This window comes from Papaver somniferum, chromosome 5 (assembly GCF_003573695.1).
Source record: "Papaver somniferum cultivar HN1 chromosome 5, ASM357369v1, whole genome shotgun sequence".
Taxonomy (NCBI): Eukaryota; Viridiplantae; Streptophyta; class Magnoliopsida; order Ranunculales; family Papaveraceae; genus Papaver; species Papaver somniferum.
This window is the reverse complement of record NC_039362.1, coordinates 124,443,280-124,462,224: the sequence shown is the minus strand read 5'-3', so window position 1 is coordinate 124,462,224 and position 18,945 is coordinate 124,443,280. Positions and strand designations below refer to the sequence as shown.

General features: G+C 37.6%; 1 protein-coding gene across 5 annotated transcripts; it reads right to left on the bottom strand.

The window, feature by feature from the left end:
* Window positions 1-11,705: 11,705 nt before the first annotated feature.
* Window positions 11,706-18,523, bottom strand: LOC113282594 (probable serine/threonine-protein kinase At1g01540). 5 transcript variants are annotated; one of them, XM_026531633.1, is made up of 14 exons: window positions 18,376-18,523; window positions 15,081-16,913; window positions 14,538-14,969; window positions 13,869-14,448; window positions 13,732-13,772; window positions 13,545-13,613; window positions 13,369-13,469; window positions 13,192-13,270; window positions 12,997-13,095; window positions 12,823-12,891; window positions 12,669-12,718; window positions 12,483-12,564; window positions 12,271-12,398; window positions 11,706-12,136 (listed from the first exon to the last, which is right to left on the bottom strand). In XM_026531633.1, exons 3-14 carry the CDS (start codon window positions 14,949-14,951, stop codon window positions 12,049-12,051), a joined length of 1,800 nt encoding a protein of 599 aa, XP_026387418.1. In that variant the 5' UTR covers window positions 14,952-14,969; window positions 15,081-16,913; window positions 18,376-18,523; the 3' UTR covers window positions 11,706-12,048. The 5 variants fall into 5 exon arrangements, with proteins under 5 accessions (XP_026387418.1, XP_026387420.1, XP_026387422.1 ...); XM_026531635.1 differs by having other exon boundaries at window positions 12,271-12,365; window positions 15,081-18,523; XM_026531637.1 differs by having other exon boundaries at window positions 12,271-12,349; window positions 15,081-18,523.
* Window positions 18,524-18,945: the final 422 nt, after the last annotated feature.

Here is an 18,945-nt window from a genome sequence, read left to right as displayed (position 1 = left end):
GGGGTTGTACCAACTCAAGGTATGTTCCTCCAGTATCTCAGGAGTTTCCTCACCGATCCCTCCCCCACTATAGAACACTCGAGACATGTTTTCTTCTTCTCTCTGAAGATTGGAAATATTTGTTTCTGGTTCTTTGTTCTGAAGAGAATGAATGAGAAAATGAATAGTTTTCTCACCACAATGAATTTATATTGCTTGGAAGAGCAACAAACTCCAAATCTCTGATGTTGGTAGAATATAACCTACACTACTATCCATCGTTTCTCTATCCAAGGAAACATGATCAGACGCAACCTTGATCAGTCCTGTCTATTGTCTATACAGTATATCATTATGCCTGTGAACCAACTCAATTGGCTCATGCAAAGCGGTTACCAACACTTGGCAAGAGTAACTACCTTACGGAATCCAATATCAGTTCCATCTCTTTGGATTATGTTTTTATCCCGAGCCCAAATCTGAAACCCATGGTGGCTCTAAATAATGGGACCTTTCGTTTCGGGTATTCGAATAATCCGACACACAAGACTAAAAAAGCTACAACATAAACTCAAGTCTAAGGTGCGCAATCTTGGTAAACAAGAAATTCAACAACATCACAACAATTACTCTCCAAAATCAGATACAAGCCTTACTTTGTTTTTTAGCTCTCCCCCTAACTCTTGTCACAGGGCTACCTTCCAAGAACCATTATCCATTATCCATCAAGCATCATTCGTTTCGGGTACCCGAATAATCCGACACACATGACTAAAAAACTACAACATAAACTCAAGTCTAAGGTGCGCAATCCTGGTAAACAAGAAATTCAACAACATCACAATAATTACTCTCCAAAATCAGGTACAAACCTTACTTTGTTTTTTAGCTCTCCCCTAACTCTTATCACAGGGCTACCTTCCAAGAACTATTATCCATCAAGCATCCTTCCTAGCACAAGTCTACATCAACACATGTGATTAATCTCATTTGTCGTTAGCCACCAAAAGACAAGATCACTGCTCCAAAGCCACTCCTCTTGTGTACTTGTTTCCACATCCCGTCAAACATCACACATCCTGGTATAATATAATCCTGAGAATTAAGAATGGTGATAGCTACAACAAACAATAGTATACGCTCGTGACTCTATTTCAAATTAAAGCCTGTGCCACTTCCCTCTCTCTTGGAAATTATTATGTGTTACCTATTATTATATCAGTGAACATCACTCTCCTCTCTACTGCTTACTCATTTTTCTTTACTGCTTACTCAAGGATTCCTCTTCTAACCCCATCCAATATTGATCATTTGGTAAACAAAATGAATACATCCCTCACTATTCCTGAAAATTTGTTCCCAAAGGTCTTTCTTAACCCTGATAATGTCATAACCAAGCAACCATCTTGGCCTTGTAGAGGGATTTGACAGAAAACTTTCCGGAGTCATTTAGGTTCCACTGGATCTTGTCTTCCTCCCCTGGGTGAGTACCTAGAGATAGAATGGCCTGGGAAATAATGGGATTGAAGTAGTTTTGTACCAGAATATTATCCCAGTTTCCATTAGGTAGAAGAAGATTTTCAACCGTCTCAATGAATTGTGGGCAGTGGGTAGGTTTGCTGAGTCTTGTAGGAATATTTGAAATCCAGATATCATCCCAAATTTTGATCTTCCTCCCATTACCAATTCTCCAAGCACAATGTTGTTGGATGTTGCTGATGCCTTCCAAAATGCCTTTCCATATCCAGGAATCTCCATCTTTTGGTTTGATATCCATATTAAGCACATTTCTGCCAATTAAATATTTAGCATCCATTAGTTAGTGCCAGAGAGAGTCTTTATCCTGTTCTAGTCTCCAACCAATTTTGGTGATCATAGAGCTATTGAAGAGTTTCATATTCATGAAGCCTAAACCTCCCAGTTCTTTGGGTTTGCAGACTGCAGTCCAGGCTTTTGTAATAACCTTTGGGGTTTTCCAGACTTTTTCCCCAGAAGAAATCCCTTTGAAGTTTGTTGAGTTCCCGGCAGGTTTGTTTTGGAATCCTAAAGAAGTTCATCTGATAAATACTAGCTGTAGAAATGACAGATTTGATGAGAACTTCCCTCTCCCAGCAGGATTAAGGGGGACATTTTTCCAGCAGGAGAGTCTTATCTTTAGCTTGTCAACACCAGGCTTAAAAGACTTGATTTTTCTTCTGTGAGTAAATAGAGGGGAGCCTAAATACTTGTCATCCAACTGGAGCACTTGAACACCCATAATGTTGTTGATGGTAGGGATAAGATTTGGGTTAGTGTTTTTTACTGAAGAAGACTCCAGATTTGTTGAAGTTGATTAGATGGCCAGAGGTTTCTCCAAAAATATTTAGGATATCCATAATGTTCTGGGCTTCAATCTTGTTGGCTTTGCAAAATACCATACAATCATCAGCAAAAGGAAGATGGTTGATGGAAGGTGCGGTCTTGCAGGTCTTGATTCCAGTTATAAGACCCAATTCCTCAGCATGAATGAGAAAGAGTTTCCATGCAGAAAAGGAACAAATAGGGATATAGGGGATCACCTTGTCTTAAGCCTCTAGAAGGCTTGAAGAATATATCTGGGGAGCCATTAATAAGAACATCAGAGGTAATGGTGGAAATGCACTGCAGAATTTTGTCGCACCACTGGTCATTGAAACCAATCTTCTTCATGATGGTTATTATAAAGGTTCAATCCACTTTGTCAAAATCTTTTGCCATGTCAATCTTGATATCCATACTTCCATTTTCACCTTTTGTCCCTCTCTTGGACCTCATAGTGTGTATGATCTCATGAGCAATGACTATATTATCAGAGATTTATCTGACAGGTATGAAAGCATATTGGTATGGGGGATATGATCTTGTTGAGGTAGGGTTTTATTCTCGGGGCTATGATCTTGGAGATGATTTTGTAGTTTGTGTTGCAAAGGCTGATTGGTCTAAAGTGACTTGGAGAAGATGGGTTGTCAACTTAAGAATGAGAGAGATGAAGGTGGAATTCATTTCTTTAAGCATGTGTCCAGAAGTGAAGAAGTGCTGAACCATTTTGACAATATCATTTCCCAGAAGTTCCCAGTTGGCCTGAAAGAAATTAGGAGGGAAGCCATCAGGTCATGGAGCTTTATCACTAGCCATGCTGAACATGATTGACTTAATCTCATTGTAATATGGAATTCTATTCAGCATATTATTGTCATTTGTGGTTATAGTAGTGGGTATAAGGTTGATAATTTCTGGTTTTATGTTGGGGATTTCAGCAGTAGCCATATTTGAGAAGTGTTTTGTGAAGGAGTTTTTCACTTCTTGGTAATCTGTTATCCATTCAGCTTTGTTATCTTGGATTGTATCAATCTTGTTTCCCCTGGTTCTACTTTTTGTGGCTATATGGAAATAGCTAGTATTCTGATCTCCCAGTTTAATTAGTTGATCTCTACTTTTGGTCTTCCAAAATTTCTCTTCAATGTCCTGCCAGACCTTGAGGTTTTTTTCTAGCATCCGCTAGAGACTGACTTTTATCCAGTCTGAATTAGTTGTTGTGTAACCAATTCAGATGTTTCTTGCATTCTTCTATGTTAGTTTTGATGTTGCCATAAACCTCCTTGTTCCAAACTCTGATTTGAAGTTTGATGTCGTTTAGTCTTCTGGCAATGATGAAAGCACTGGATCCAGAGAAGGTTTTGCTCCATCACTCAGCTATTATTTTCTTGCAGTCCTCATGTTCCAACCAAAGACCACAGAATTTGAAAGGAACACTGCCATTTTTCCAATTGGGATTGAAGTTGAGAAGAATGGGATGGTGGTCTGACCTAATAGCCAACATATTAGTGATGGTAGTGTTTGGATATAAAAGTAGCCAACCTTCAGTTACCATCCCTCTATGTAATCTTTGCTCAGTGAGGGCATGACCACTTCTTTTGTTTGACCAAGTAAATGGACAACCAGTAAATCCAAGATCTACTTAATCAAGATTAAGAATTTTATTGTTGAATATTGCAGCTTCAGTAGAATCAATGGGTTGAACACTAAATTTTTCAGTGTCATGTAGGATGAAATTCAAGTCACCAATAATCAACCAAGGAAGTTGGTTGGTGGCTGCAGTCTTATCCAACATTTTCCAAGATTCAGTTTTACTAGAAGTATCATAAGGACTACCATAGTAGCCAGTGAAAAGCCAAGGAGGGCCACTTGCAGGGTTGACTGTAGCATTGATATGGTTAAGGGAGAAGTCAATTATGTCAATAGAGAGATTACCTTTCCATATCAATGCTAAGCCTCCAGCAGTGCTACTTGCCCCCCTGGATTGACAAACCAATAGTTGTTGACACTAATTTCATGCATAATTTTCTTAAAGTTTTCATGCTTTTGCTTAGTTTCAGAGAGAAAGATAATATCTGGGTTCAGTTTGTTGAGCATGTCATTGAGATACTTCTTAGTATCTTTAGTGCCTAAACCTTGACAATTCCATGTCAAAACAGTAAAAAATTGCTAGAAGTAGGACACATTAGGATACTTGGTTGTTAGTCTTCTAGTGATACTATTATAATGTTTAGTGATAAGCAATTGAAATAATAAGCTGAGGTTAAAATAAACTAAAAAAATAAAATAAAGGTAAGTAAAGGAGTGTACCATGCTTTCAGAAGTAGAGCTTCCCAAGTTACCATTAGCCATCAAGAGAGGAGTAGGGTCATGCTGCTCTTTTATAGTTTCATCCAAATCCTTGAATCTTTTGATTTTTTCAGTGTCAGTGCAATTGAAGGTCCTATCATCATCATTTGGGGTTGGTTTCTTTCTTTTGGTATCAATCATGGTGAGCATTAATGGATTAGCACTGAGATCATCAAAGTTATGAGCTTTTTTTTTTTCTTTCCAGGCCTCTTTCTTTTTCAGAGCAATTTCTGCCTCCATTCTTGTCTTAATTTGGGAAAGGGTGGGGAATGGGAAAGCTTTTGGAGGTGGAGAGACATGAAAAATAGAATCAACAACAACAATTGGAGAATGAGTATTGTCTGAAGTCTTGGTGGTTTGGGCTCTTGCAACAACTTTCATCTTTGGAAGTTTTTTCTTGTAGGTGCCCACAATTTTCTTGGTCAAATCTAACCTCATGTTTCTAATTTGACAAGCCAGAACATCAGGGTGGGGAGTATTAGATGGTTCAGTAGGTGATGGTTGAGCTCCAAATGTGACTGGACTGTTAGAGGTGTAAGCAATGTTTGCTATGGATTTTTCTAGTTTCATCCTCTTTGCATTTTTCATTCTAGCTTTATATTCAACTGCATCATCTGCATCAGAGTAAGGTCTGTAGATGACATCTTTCCCAACTTGAACAAATTTTTTTTGTTGGGTTCTTGGTGTGTGTGTGTGGGGGGGGGGGAGACGAGAGTATTGTGGGTGAATGTGATTTGGTGGGATAACATACAGAGGGTTTGGGTGGTCAAGAACTCTGCAGAATTTTATGCCATTAAGAGCATAAGCAAATTCCAGCTAGTGCGAGAGAGTGGGTGCTTCAAAAGCTTCAATTCCAAACTTGTGTGGTCTAATGACATTTGTAGTGAGCTTTACTTCCAAGTTTTTTTCATATCTATCTCTTCCATACGTTTTTTTAGCATCTTGGAAGACTCCAACTGGCTTGACTATGCCTCTGATATCAGGAATGATGTGTGTTGGATTCTTTTGATAAGTAACCATATCATGACCTTTGAGAAAATTTCTTCATCAATCAGTTCAGGACCACCAGCAGGAACACCTACCAAAACCATAAGTTTTTCAAAAACTCCTCTAGTGCCTTCTTTTCTCAGAGTGGAACAATCTTCTTCATGAGTAAGCCTGAGAGTATAGTTGATGGGATTTAAATTGTGTACCACAAGTACACGGCTATCGATGAGATAGTATGAAAAATGCGGGATCGTTCCACATGGACTAAAGTGTTGTTATCCTTAATTCCTAATTAAATTACAAAAAGAATTGGATTTTGAAAATATTAAATTAATAAAATAAATAAACAATCAAACCAAATAGAACATGAGTTTTTGGATTCCACCAATTAAACTATGCAGACTACTCAATCAATCTTTAATAAATATTCGTTTTATAACTCATGACAATTTTGAACCCAATCTCAGGTCTCGGAAAACAGTGCAAGTAAAATAAACAAAAAATTTTGTTGTACCAAAATGATATAATCTCCTTCGCTTATTAAAGATCAATAGCCGAAGACGTACTATCCAATATGGTTTAAAGACCAAAGCTAAATATGAAGAGAAATTATTAAACAATTAAGCTCAAAAGAATATTTATTAAAGACTACAAAAATTTCTTACACAATTTATTGGCTTCCTTCTTATCCCTGATAAGAGAGCTAGCTTTCCGTTACAAAAGAATTAAAAAGAGGAAAAGAAAAATAAATCTAAAAACTATTGTTAGCTCTCGGCTCTTGGCCGTCTCCTCTTTTTTCCATCTGCTTCAACCAGTATTTATAGTTTTCAAAGGAAACCTCTTTCCTTTTTCATATCCACTACCACATCATCATCCAATGAAAGTATGTCATCTGTCAAATAACATAAAAAATCCCCCAATCAAAATGCGTCATGTGTCAAATACTACAATCAATATCTTAATTATTATTTCCAACCATAAAGAATAATATTATTTCCCAAATCTCTTCATATATTCCATTACTCCACATCATAAAGAAATATTTTCTTCATTGCACATGGTCTCCACACGCCGTGGCACACTTCTACACACGTCGTGGCACATTTCTACACACGCCCATATCCAAATAATTGACCCAATAATTCTTAATGTTTCTTTTTGGGCTTAACCCATCAAATCATTTCATTTCTCCGGCAGAATTCCGCATTTTAGTCCATAGAACTTTATTTTCTAAAAACTGCAAAAATAAATAAAATCATCAAATACGTACAAAATAAAGAACTAAATAAGTATAAATTTGAGTAGTAAATATGTAAGAATTAAGCACTTATCACACCCCCAAACCTACATTTTTCTAGTCCTCGAGAAAAACTAAAGAAAAATAAGAATCCTAACTCACTATCGCAGGCATCGCGATTGCACTTAGCGTGTGCTACAAGCCTTTAAACCCCTAGGTGTCCCTACTGGCCGAGTGATAGTCTCGGGAGGGTTCACAAGAGGTGTACCCACAAAACCTTTACTCCAAATTGGTCACAAGTATTCAAAGAGCTATGAGGACATACATATTCTCAACTTATCTCCAAGTAACTAGAATGCAAGAGAAATCAAAGGTATCCGCTCTACAGCTGAATAAAGAATTGGGGAGACACATCCGCTCTACAGCTGGATAAAGAGATATCCGCTCTACAACTGGATAACATTATGAGACTCATCCGCTTTACATCTGGATAAGATTAGGAGAGAGATAAAAATGATAGGGACATCCGCTCTACAACTAGATAAATTACGTGTGAGTTGAACAAGTGCTAGAAAGATCTTGTGTCAGATGGAAAGAGGACTAACAAAGCAACCAATATGCATTTTTCCTCGGCTCTCTCATAATGCTCAGTAGAAACAACGTCTTCTTCGGCTTCAACTGTTGATGATAAACTCTCGAACCTCGTAAAACCTTGACAATTAACTCTTCTCCTCAATTTATTCTTACTTAAAACTTCTTTATAGATTTCCCTTCTTCCCCATGGCCTTATTGAAGAAAATGATAACTGTAACTATTTTTTTTTTTTTTTTCGAAATACAATAATTACAAGACCAATATTTACATGGCCATAGGAGAAGCACTTGGATCTTTGCAACTTGTAATGGTATCATGAACTTACATCGTTTTCTTTGCTCTTGTAACTTCTTGTACCTAAGTCTTTAACTTTGGTTTTGAATTCTGCTTTTCTTTCTGTTGTTGCTTAAAAACCTTAAACGTCTTAAACTTTCTTCATAGATTTTGATGTCGCTTCGCTTGTTGATGATAAGTTTTTACTGAGAGAGAGTCGTAATCCAGTAACTTAGACTATATGGGAGGTTGCTTTGTTTTTCTGGCATTTCTTTCTGACCTAGTTTTCTTCCCATCATGGATGGTTAGGTCCATCACGATTACCCTCTAAAAGGTAGATTTTCTCTCCTGAGTGTCAATGATCTCAATGTTTTTTTCTCTAATGTCTCACTAGAATGTTATCCTTAGAAATTCGAATTTCCATCTTTTCGGTGAGAAACAATATGTAAACTTAGCTAACCGAATACTATGTGACACTCGAAGTTTTAATAATGCAACTAAAAGTTTCTCCCATACCCCCAAACTTAAATCTAACATTGTCCTTAATGTTCTAAAGATAAAATTGAAAGCATGAACAATGAGAAACTATTACCACTTTGAAGGAAATAAGGAAATATATTACCGTGTTGCATGAGCATGGGTTACCTCCCAAGAAGTGCTAAGTTTAAAGTCTTCATCCAGACATTAGAAGAATTAGTCACCACATAAAATCATAAAGTAGTAGCCGGAACAACTGTGGGTCATCTGAATCAAATAATGTTATAACAAATAGAAGAAACTATAGCAGAGCAAGAAATTGAACCAACCAAATACATCCTCATCAAGTTTTCTATTTAAGACAACTATATCTAGTCGTGGTTCAGGTTCAGGCTCTATAAAAGGGTCTGAGTAAAATATTTTCATCAGCCAGGTTTCCTCATTGGCAGGATACAGAGGATCAGGTTGCAGAGTCTCAAATAAGAACTTAGAAGTACACATAACCTGAATAATTGGGGAACATGAATAATAACCCTAAATTTGCAACCATTAAAACCAGTTTCCCGCCAAAATTTCAAACTCAAATGAAGAAGATAGCCACCCCTTATCCAACTATTGGGAGTGGGGATAGTAATTGGGTGCCCCTTATCCATTTTAGGGGTACCTTTAGCAAATTCCATGGTACCTTTAACACATTTCCTGGATGCCCTGAGTAATTTTTCTGGATGTCTTCCATACATTTCTGGGGGTGCCCTTATCCAAATTTTGGATGCCTTTAGTACTTTTCGAGGGTCCAAATATCACTTTTCGAGTCGATTTTTCCATAAGAACTTATTTCCTTGAAAAGACTTAAAACAAGTTTATTAGCAATAAAATGAGTCCTAGCTAATGTAATTATGGGTAAAAAACGTCGCACTTACGTACTTATCAACAATAATTTCTTCTTCGGTTCCAGACATCAACTTCGACTTTACTCTGTAATTCCCAATTAGCATTGATGAACCTAGCTTAATTGGGGGCCAAACATTTTAATTGGGGGCCTTACACTAGAGGACAAAAAAGGTCACCCAATCCTAATTTGGGTCACCCCTTAAAAAAATATTTTCTAAATGGCTAAAATGCCTCTAAATAATTAGTGATAATCTTAATTAATTAGTGATAATCTGATTTAATTAGAGTTTAATTCTTTTTTTATTCAGATTTTTTGTCTGCAATTTTGTGTCTGACTTTTTTTTTTTGCCCAGATCTGTATGAAAAGTCGTCATAGTATTGAAAATTTTCAGTGACGACCCTAAACAGTCGTTAATTTTTCGATTGTTTCAGTGACGACTCTAAACTGTCGAATTCATTAATGGCGGAAATGTACGGCAGTTTTGAATCGTCATAAACATAATCAATTCCCTGACGATCCATTGGAAGAGTCGTTATTGTTTTAAATATGTATATGACGACTGTAAACAGTCGTTAATGTTTTAGAAGTGTCGTTAAAAACAATCGTTAGTCTCTAAAAAGAGTCGTTATCTTCATCGTTAATAGGGGAAATGTACGACAGTTTAGAGTCGTCATATACATAATCAATTCGCTGACGACACTTTGGAAGAGTTGTTATTGTTTTAATTATGTATATGACGACTTTAAACTGTCGTTAATGTCTATGAAGGGTCGTTAGTTAGGGTCGTCATTTGAAAAAAAATAAAAAATAGTCAAGGATAAAACAGTATATTCACGATCGGATTAATACGCCCCTGAAAATTTTGGGGTGCAAATAAAATGTCATGGCCCCCAATCAAACGAGGTTGATGAAGCTGCTAACTCTAGTGGTTTGAAAACATACATTGCTACAAAGTTTTCCAATAAAACACCATTTCCAGTCTAGGGGATAATCTATACATAAATGATACTATAACAAGAAATTGGGGAGCAATCTGGAGTATGAACATTGCTCCAGTTATTAAGATCTTTATTTGGAAATGTGCTCATGAAATCCTACCCACTAATGCTAAAACAGCTAGCATTCTGCACTACATTAATCCTTTATGCCAAATATGCAAAAGTGGAGAGGAAACTATGGCACACATGTTCCTAAATTGTCCTGCTGCCACATCTGTATGGCATGAAATCATTGCCCCCTCTCATGATCAGTTTGATAACACAACAAACTTCATGGAATGGTTAAACTTTTGGTATCTGCCTGGGACAGCTAGTAAAAACAACAATACTTATGCTACTACATGCTGGTTCATCTGGAAGGCTAGGTGTGACCTGGTTTCAGTCACATTCAGCCAAATGCCAGACAAACTTCCAACTGCATCAAGCAGCACTTATGTGATCATAACAGAATTCACCACTTACCAGCCCATATTATGAATACTTTCTCTCTAAATACTGGAGAGCTTGAAACAACAGTGGAAAACAACATTGCCCCTTAGTCTTTGAACCAGTATCTTAGAGTGGACTATGGCTTAATCGTAAAGATATGCACGTTCCAACACCCTGAAAGCTTGATATATTTTTCTGCTCTAACTATTATGGATTTTGCAGGAAACCCCATTGGTACCAGAGGACATCCAGACTACTCTGGAGATTGGGAAGTAACAAGAGGAGCAGAGTTAGCCTTTCAGTGGGCCAAGGAAATGCAGCCTACCAATATAGAAATACAGGATGAATCCATGGAAATCCTGGTCTGATTTAAGTTATTATATCACAAAGCTGTCAAAGGAAGATTTCATCTGAGTTATCATGAAACTTTAAACACTGAAGAAGAAGACAATGTCACCAGAATCAATCCATTTACTTTTATTTTAATATTGCACTACCTTATAAGAACAATGTTGGCAGGACTAATGGCAGAAGTAATGCCAACAATATGTACTGGCCTTAGGCTCTTTTGGCCTAAGTTTTTCTATTAGAAAAAAAAAACATGTATATCAGATAAATACAACGTTTGATGTCCACACAATTACCTGAAATCGGCGGGGACAATCCATCTGTAATAATATTAACGTTAATCATGACCTAAATTACCCCCGCAGATATTTTTCTTTCCAACCACACAATGGTACACCTGAATATTTTCTCTTTTGACATCTATTGGGTTTTGTAGGTAATTTATATGAAACCTGGATGTAAAGCTGATCTTGATTCACTCATACAGGACACAATTGGACTTGCAACTTCCGCTAAGGTACATAAATTTTTTTTTGCCAGATCAAGCTACTCAGCTATCAAAATAAATTTAAAAACCTCACCATTCAGTTTTAATTTCCAGGATACCTGTTCGGAGTCTTGTGACAAAGCTGAACCAAGATTGCACTGTGAGTGCATACCATTTCCTCTAGCCTTTACTAAATGAGTTAGTTCTAACTTACATTTTCTTGGCAGATATTGGTGGCAAAGAGGCTGCTACTATAGCCGGGAGGTGGTCTAGACTTCTGGTTCTGGAGCTAAAGAAAAAACTATAAGTCGAACAGATAAGTTTTAAGCAGTAATAACTATCCATTTGGATTGTAATTCAATCAATAAATTGTACATAAAAAAAATATTCAATCATATCAAACTACTCCTTTTGATTCCAATATTACGCAACATCCAAATTTAAAGCCATAGCATCACAATTCGTCTGCTTCTTTGGACGGACGGACTGGTTTTGCAAATAAATAAATACAAAAAAACCGAACTGGTTTCCTAGGTGAAGCCATACTGATACTACGATCAGAGGATGCATTTACAGGTATGGCATGCTTGTAGAGATCAACCTCGTATTCAAATGCGTAGTACCGATACTGACTTTAACTGCCACCCCCATGCTAAGGATAAACTTATTTGGGGTTTTGAGCAAAATAATATCTCCGCATAACATTCAATTTTTCAAGCAGCTCCCCGGATGTTGGCCGGCATTTTCGGTCACTAAGGTGCCAAATGCAAAAATAATGAGAAATTAAGGAGAAGATTGAACGACATGAAATTGCCTTGCATTTTTGTGTTCTTAACTAAAATGGAGTGGATACAGACATATAGAAAGCATGTCACAAAATATGAACCTGTGCAAGCAAGTCTTGATGAGAGATGCCCATTTTGGATCGGCATCGTCAGGGATCTCAATATGTTGGTCCATGAAACCTACAGAGGCAATTACCTGCATAATGCGCCTCCAAAACTGTAGATAGTTCTGTACTCTTATGTAATATTTACATGTGAAATTGAATGATAGTTACTATATGCGCATGGGATCATCTGATGCGAAAGAATGTACCTGCATTGGGATCAGACCATCCCAAGGAATTCTTCCGGTGGCAAGCTCCCACAATACAACTCGAAAGCTATAAACATCGGATCTATAAAATTTCCCATGTATAAGTTATAAGATAATATGTGAATGCGAAATTGAATAGCCAAAATTATCCATATTAACTCAGCAACTAAAAGAATTTGAACCTACTTCTCATCCGCCGGCTCATTACATATAACCTCTGGAGCCATCCATTGTGGCTGTAGAAAACAGCAAAATGAAACACTGCCCAGAAATACTCATTCCAAAAAATCAAATTAAGAAGGAAAGAAAAGAACCAAGGCAATATATTGAAATGTGTTACCGTTCCATTCCCGTTCTCTGTTGTCAAGAAGGTTGCATGTTTGAGTCGCGAGAGACCAAAATCCCCAACCTATTCGAATTCAGACGATGAACAGATAAAAAAAAAGATTCACTGCATTACAATGTATTTAGCATTCTTCAAGAAAAGAAGAACAATAAAAAGCCGCACGTGTACCTTGAGATGCCAGTTATTATCAACCAACAGATTTGAGGACTTCACATCGCGATGAATGATTGGTGGGTTGTAACAATGAAGATAATTTAAACCTCGTGCCTATGGAATGATTGAAAGCCAAAAATCAAATGAAAATTAGACAATAAATTACTATTTTCCTTAACATAAGTTGTTGGTGGGAAGATGATTACTAACAATGTCCAAAGCCATGAGAACACGCCGTTTCCAATCTAATGCAGGAGGGTTACGTCGAAGCAACTGAAACAAACTCCCACTGCAACAGGAAAGTTTTATGCACATTAATATATGAGAGGCTTCTATATACGTACATTTATGAAGACAAAGTAAAATGGGTAAAAGTGGAGCATGAACCGTGGGAGGAACTCAGTGACAATGCACGGATGTTTAGGTGAAGTTACTGCCCCCATAAACAGTAGAACATTTGGGTGCCGGAGCCCCTTCATAAGCAAAACCTTCACGAAGATATAATTTTAAACCACTGGTTAAATGTCAAATTTGATGCAAGGTTCGTGGAGTTAAAATACTACCTCCTGTCTGAAGGTTCCTAGCAAGTCTTCTGAGTACTCAAATTCAGAAAATACCTTTACAGCAACATCCTGTGTTATAGAGTAGCAATTATTTCTCACCAATTCACCTTGGAATATATGTTACTAGACCATGCCAAGGCTAAGCTGCGGGCAAGAAATGCAAACATGAAAAGAGTTCAGTACATACCGAGCCACACCAGAGACCATGATACACAGTCGTACATGAGCCTGAGAGTCATCAATCAGAAATCAAAGGTCGGAAAAACAAATCAGAAATGAAAAATCATCAATTTAAGAAAAAAGAAAAGAAAAAGAACTTAGCACCTCTCCCAATTTGTTCACCAAGTATCAAGTCACCCCACAAGATGTCATAGCTCAAGGAGTCTGGCTCCATGATGCTGCGACAAGGAGAGCTACTGCAACTACTACTACCAGTAGTGACATCCAAACTACTTGTAGTGTTTCCGCTACAAGAAGATGATGAGTAACTGTAGGCTTTACTTCCACTAAATAGGTAACCTTCGACAACCTTATTTGGTGAGACCGGACGATTCTGTTGATCAAAGTCAACCTTTAGTTCACGATTTAAGCTGGGATAGATATCATGGGTGGCAGTCCTTCTCATCGGCACGTCTTGTGCCCCACTTTCCCATGGCAAGTATACGCCCGCCACTTTAGAAGTTACCATTTTGCAGACTCCTATCTTACTTTCATCCTCGCCACCAAAATCTCCAAAAAATCTTTCCTGGTACATTTTCAGTTGTGTGTACTCTGCAGAGTCAGAGATAACAGTTTCTGCTAAGAAACCTTGCTCCGGCCTACTTCCACCTTGGATTTCGTATTTCATGGTTTTCGCCCGAGTTCTTGGCATCCACCGTAAAACACTTTTGGTCATTCTTGACGTCTGTTTCATAGTTCCATTAATCGATTGACTGAGAGTACAATATAAGTAATCTTAAATATATACATGAAGACTCAAGAGATCAAACATACCAAAGTAGACAGCTTGGAAGCAAGTGTAACTTGGAAAGGTTTCTGCTGGGAGTTAAGACCGGCAGCAGTCGCTGGTGCACCACTTTTAGACAGCTGACTAGAGTTAGGATATGCAGCTTCCCTAGAAGGATTTTTTCTAGAAGTAAACGTAGTTGGAATTTCATGGAAGGGCTCTGAGTCACAAGTTACACCAATAAACCCAATCAAAGTACCACAATCATCATATAATGGTGAATTAGTTGCAATGACTAGAAATCGTCTTCCTTGTTTATTAATGACCGGGAACAACCCTGTCCAGCTTTCCCCCATGGCACTTCTGTCAACTATTTCTTTTCCATCTTTATAGGCTTGCTCTTCACCAACTAGGCGAAGGACATCACGACCAATGGCTTCTGATGCAGAATAACCATACATGTCTTCAGCAGCCGATTCCTGCAATAAAAGATCCCAAGATCCTTTAGCTTATCTATATAAGGGTAATAAGCATATTTTCGTCCAATTCACTCAAAAATAAAAATAAAATAGAAAAATAAAGAAACTCACCAGTAAAGTATCAGACCTTTGTCATCAATGACATGAATTGCCTGACCCATTGACTGCAAGATATTGTATGATTGTTTAGCGGTGAAACTCATACTACTGCTTCCGGGGTTCAGACAGTCAAGGATACATCCCTTTTTGTATTTGGATGAAGCTGAACCAGTTTCCCATGGTGGCACGGTTTCGTCACCATGACCCCCACCAATCTCTCTAAATGAACTGGTTGGTCCTGGTCGTTGAACTGAAGAATATAAGGGAGACTGGTTACTGCAATCTGTTTTAATTCCAAAATCAACATGTATGCCGGAACTGTCTCCAGAACGAACTAATTTTGCCATTTCTTCTCTCAGTTTGGCATCTCTAACCTCAAGCTCTTGAATCTTCTTCAGCAATTGTTCTTGTAGTGGAGTGTCATCCTCCATATGGTCAGTGATGGGGTTTCGTATAACACTTCGAGAAAGACTGACCAGAAGGAAGATTTAAACTAGAACTACATTTATTTTCATAAAACACAGACTGATGCACATTTAATATATGGTGAGCTTCTGAACTAAAACTGTCTAAGAGGGCATGCATCTGGGTCTCTAACCAACAAGGGGTGTGAACAAGATTCTTCTTTCTCATTCCATCTGTTGTATTCTTCTTTAAACAAGCATGCACAGAGACAAAGTGTTTGATGTTAACTGATAACAGCTCATTGACGAGGTAGCAAGGGTTAAATGATGTTTTTGAACTTTAGTTCAAGGTTCAAACAAACATCACCTTGCTACACAGCCAATCAGAGTGAAACCTTAAGGTGTAGAGGATTCAGATACCCAAAACTCTACCGTCAGCTAACTGTACCCGGTGGAGGCATTTATACATTAATGACTAGAGTAATATATAACTTACAGTATTTGGTGTCTACCTCAATCCGGTCTATCACAGATTCACACGCGTGAGTGCACAATGAACACACACACCCCTAAACTGTAAGATTATCTATTATAAAAACATACGATATATATATACGGACAGCAAAATCTTCACTTCTAACATGGCAAACTCTGACTTCTCGATACGCCAATCGAGAAACCGGGTTTTCGAATTTTTCCGTTCAATTCGATTACCAAGCCAATGCTCATCGATTTACCGACATGATTAAGTATCATATGCTCATCTTGGATTGGACCTGACAGTTGGTAGCGATAGCTCATCCCTACAGGGACCTGTCAGTTACTCGCTCATCCACAAATGGACCCCACAGTTAGTAGCCATAGCTCATCCCTGTAGGAACCAGCCTTAGCTCATCCTCATTGGGACCTGTCAGCTAAGTACATATCAATTACTCTAGAAAGTTAGCAACCATTTCTAGCTCGATGATATGAACTGCCACCATATGTAGCAACCACACTTTTCAGATGATATGAATTACCTCGAGCAGTAATAATCATCCCTTGTCTCACGTAATGAGCCAGATAATATGAATTACCTCTAACGGTAACAGTCATCTCATATCTCACGCACTGATCCAGATGATATAAATTTTCTCAAGTAATAATAATCATCTCTTTCTCAAGTGTTGCACAGTTTATCAGATGACATTAACTGGCAAGAACAAATCATCTTTTCATTTCTCATTTGATGATATGAACAACCTCGAAGAGATTGCAACCATCCCTCAAGGTATTATGAACAGCTAGTGGGCTAATTGCAACTGCCTCTGACCAATGACATAATCAGATAAGATTGCCATCATCTCTGAACACATGGTATGAACAACCTCGTGCAGTTGTGTTGCACCGCAAAGCGCCTGCCTGTCTACCCTCCTCCATAGCTTTAAGGGATCAAGTAAGACTGTAGTTCATCAAATATTAATTTTAGATAATATGAACTACCCACAATAGTAGGAATTATCTCTCATAAAATTGTGTCAACCGTAACCATAGCATAGTCTAAATGTCTAATGCCAACTATAGCAAGCACAGTTGAAAAATCTAAGAGTATCCATTATCGCAGGAAAATTATCACAAACATGAATTTACAGATCATAGCATTTGATACGAATAGGGGATATTTCATGAATTCACGTGACATAAAGTAAAGCTCAAATATGCCATAATATCTACATTAAGTCTAAAATGAAGTCTGTGGACACTGACCCAACACTTTCACAAAATAAGAAATCGGTACCATGAACTTGTTTGTCCAAACTCCTCAAATCCAATGGTGATATATCTCATCAGTACAAGTAGTAATATATACATCAGCTCGAAATTCTCAATTCCAAATAAACATCAAAATACTCATGGATAATAGTTGATAAAGTAACTTAAGTGCCTGCACATTGCTCTAGTTCACTAATCTCTACCAAACACCAAGTAAAAATTAAATTAAAAATCTACCTATGGGAACAGTACAATCTGTACCCTTGTACTCAACCTAGCCATGCCTTCATTCAAGTTAATTTCAATCCAGGAGCAAAAGCAACAACATGCCAAAGAAACCCTCCAGATTACATCAGATGAACCAATTCACTACCTAAGTTGGAAAAGGCCTAAATGCAATGATGTCCATACACAAATCTGTACTGTGTGTTGTGATAGCCAGGTTCACATATATATAGCTGTTCAAAACAGAAACTTAACACAGCTAACAAAATCCCATCAGAAATGCTCTGTTGTACACAAACCATATACTCTAAGCAGGTAAATCCCCTTGTAACAAAATCAACAATAATGGTCTCCAACCAGTAGCTAACTTATTCCAATATCAACACGGGTTAATGCTTGAAGTCAGCATTTAGGAACATGAAATAATTGAGCTATTCATCAAAATAAATGAAAGGAAGGTGTTAACTACGAATTCTACAAACATTGAGATATAGGAACTAAGGTTCTAACAATCATTTCTGCAAGCACCTTGAGCTCCTTAGTGACAACAAGCACTCGAAATCGCATTTCTCATTTTCAGCAACACAGCGTTCTCATTGTTACCACGGAACATATATCAAACATACGTGCATAAACCCACTCATTCAAGTATGCAAACAAATCATTAATTGATTCTTTAGTTTTCAAATCGCATCAAACTTTACATACATTATAAGAAATAGGTATTCAACCCCAAAAGTTAAGCATGGACTAATATGCCAGCATCAAAATCAATGGAAAATTTCTAGCAAAATTTTCTGTCAAAAGCATAGACTAAGTAGTCTAAACAAGACCCATGAGTTAAGTTGCAAAGATCAAGGATAACTGTCAACGAATCGATTTAGTGACATGACGAAGACTAGAAAGTCGAGAGACAGAACTCTTACATTTGGTGAAATTAATCGCTGGTATCAAGTAAGAATCTAAACGCAAACTAATAGAAAATTTAAGCATCGAAATTTCCCGTCGGACCATAAAGAACGGTTCGCCCTAAGACAGAGCTCTCTCCGATGAAACTTTCTTTTTCTCACAAGAGCATCTCCAACCGAGGGTGAATTGTTTTATATTAATATAAAGGAGAATGAATTATGCTGATGTGTTGTCTTGTCTCCACATTCATCTTCACGAATGGTGAAAAAATAGAACACCACGTCAGACATAGAATTTCAGGTAAACCAATTAAAAGACACCTAGCTGTCATGCCATATCGCCTGCATAAGAGACACGTATTATTATCCATGAGTAATTTGATGGCTAGCTGGGTCTCAGAAATTTGAAACAAAAAGGTATTATTGATGGCTCCTCTGGCGGAAAACCAATTTCATCTAACCCACTCCCACCCGGTTCTGCATCATCTGCATCATCTGCAACGTCTCCTTCTTACAGTCCACCGGCTGCAGTTAGTCAAGCTCCAATGCATGCTCACCAAGTATTAGTTTAAAAATGTAGTACTGGTA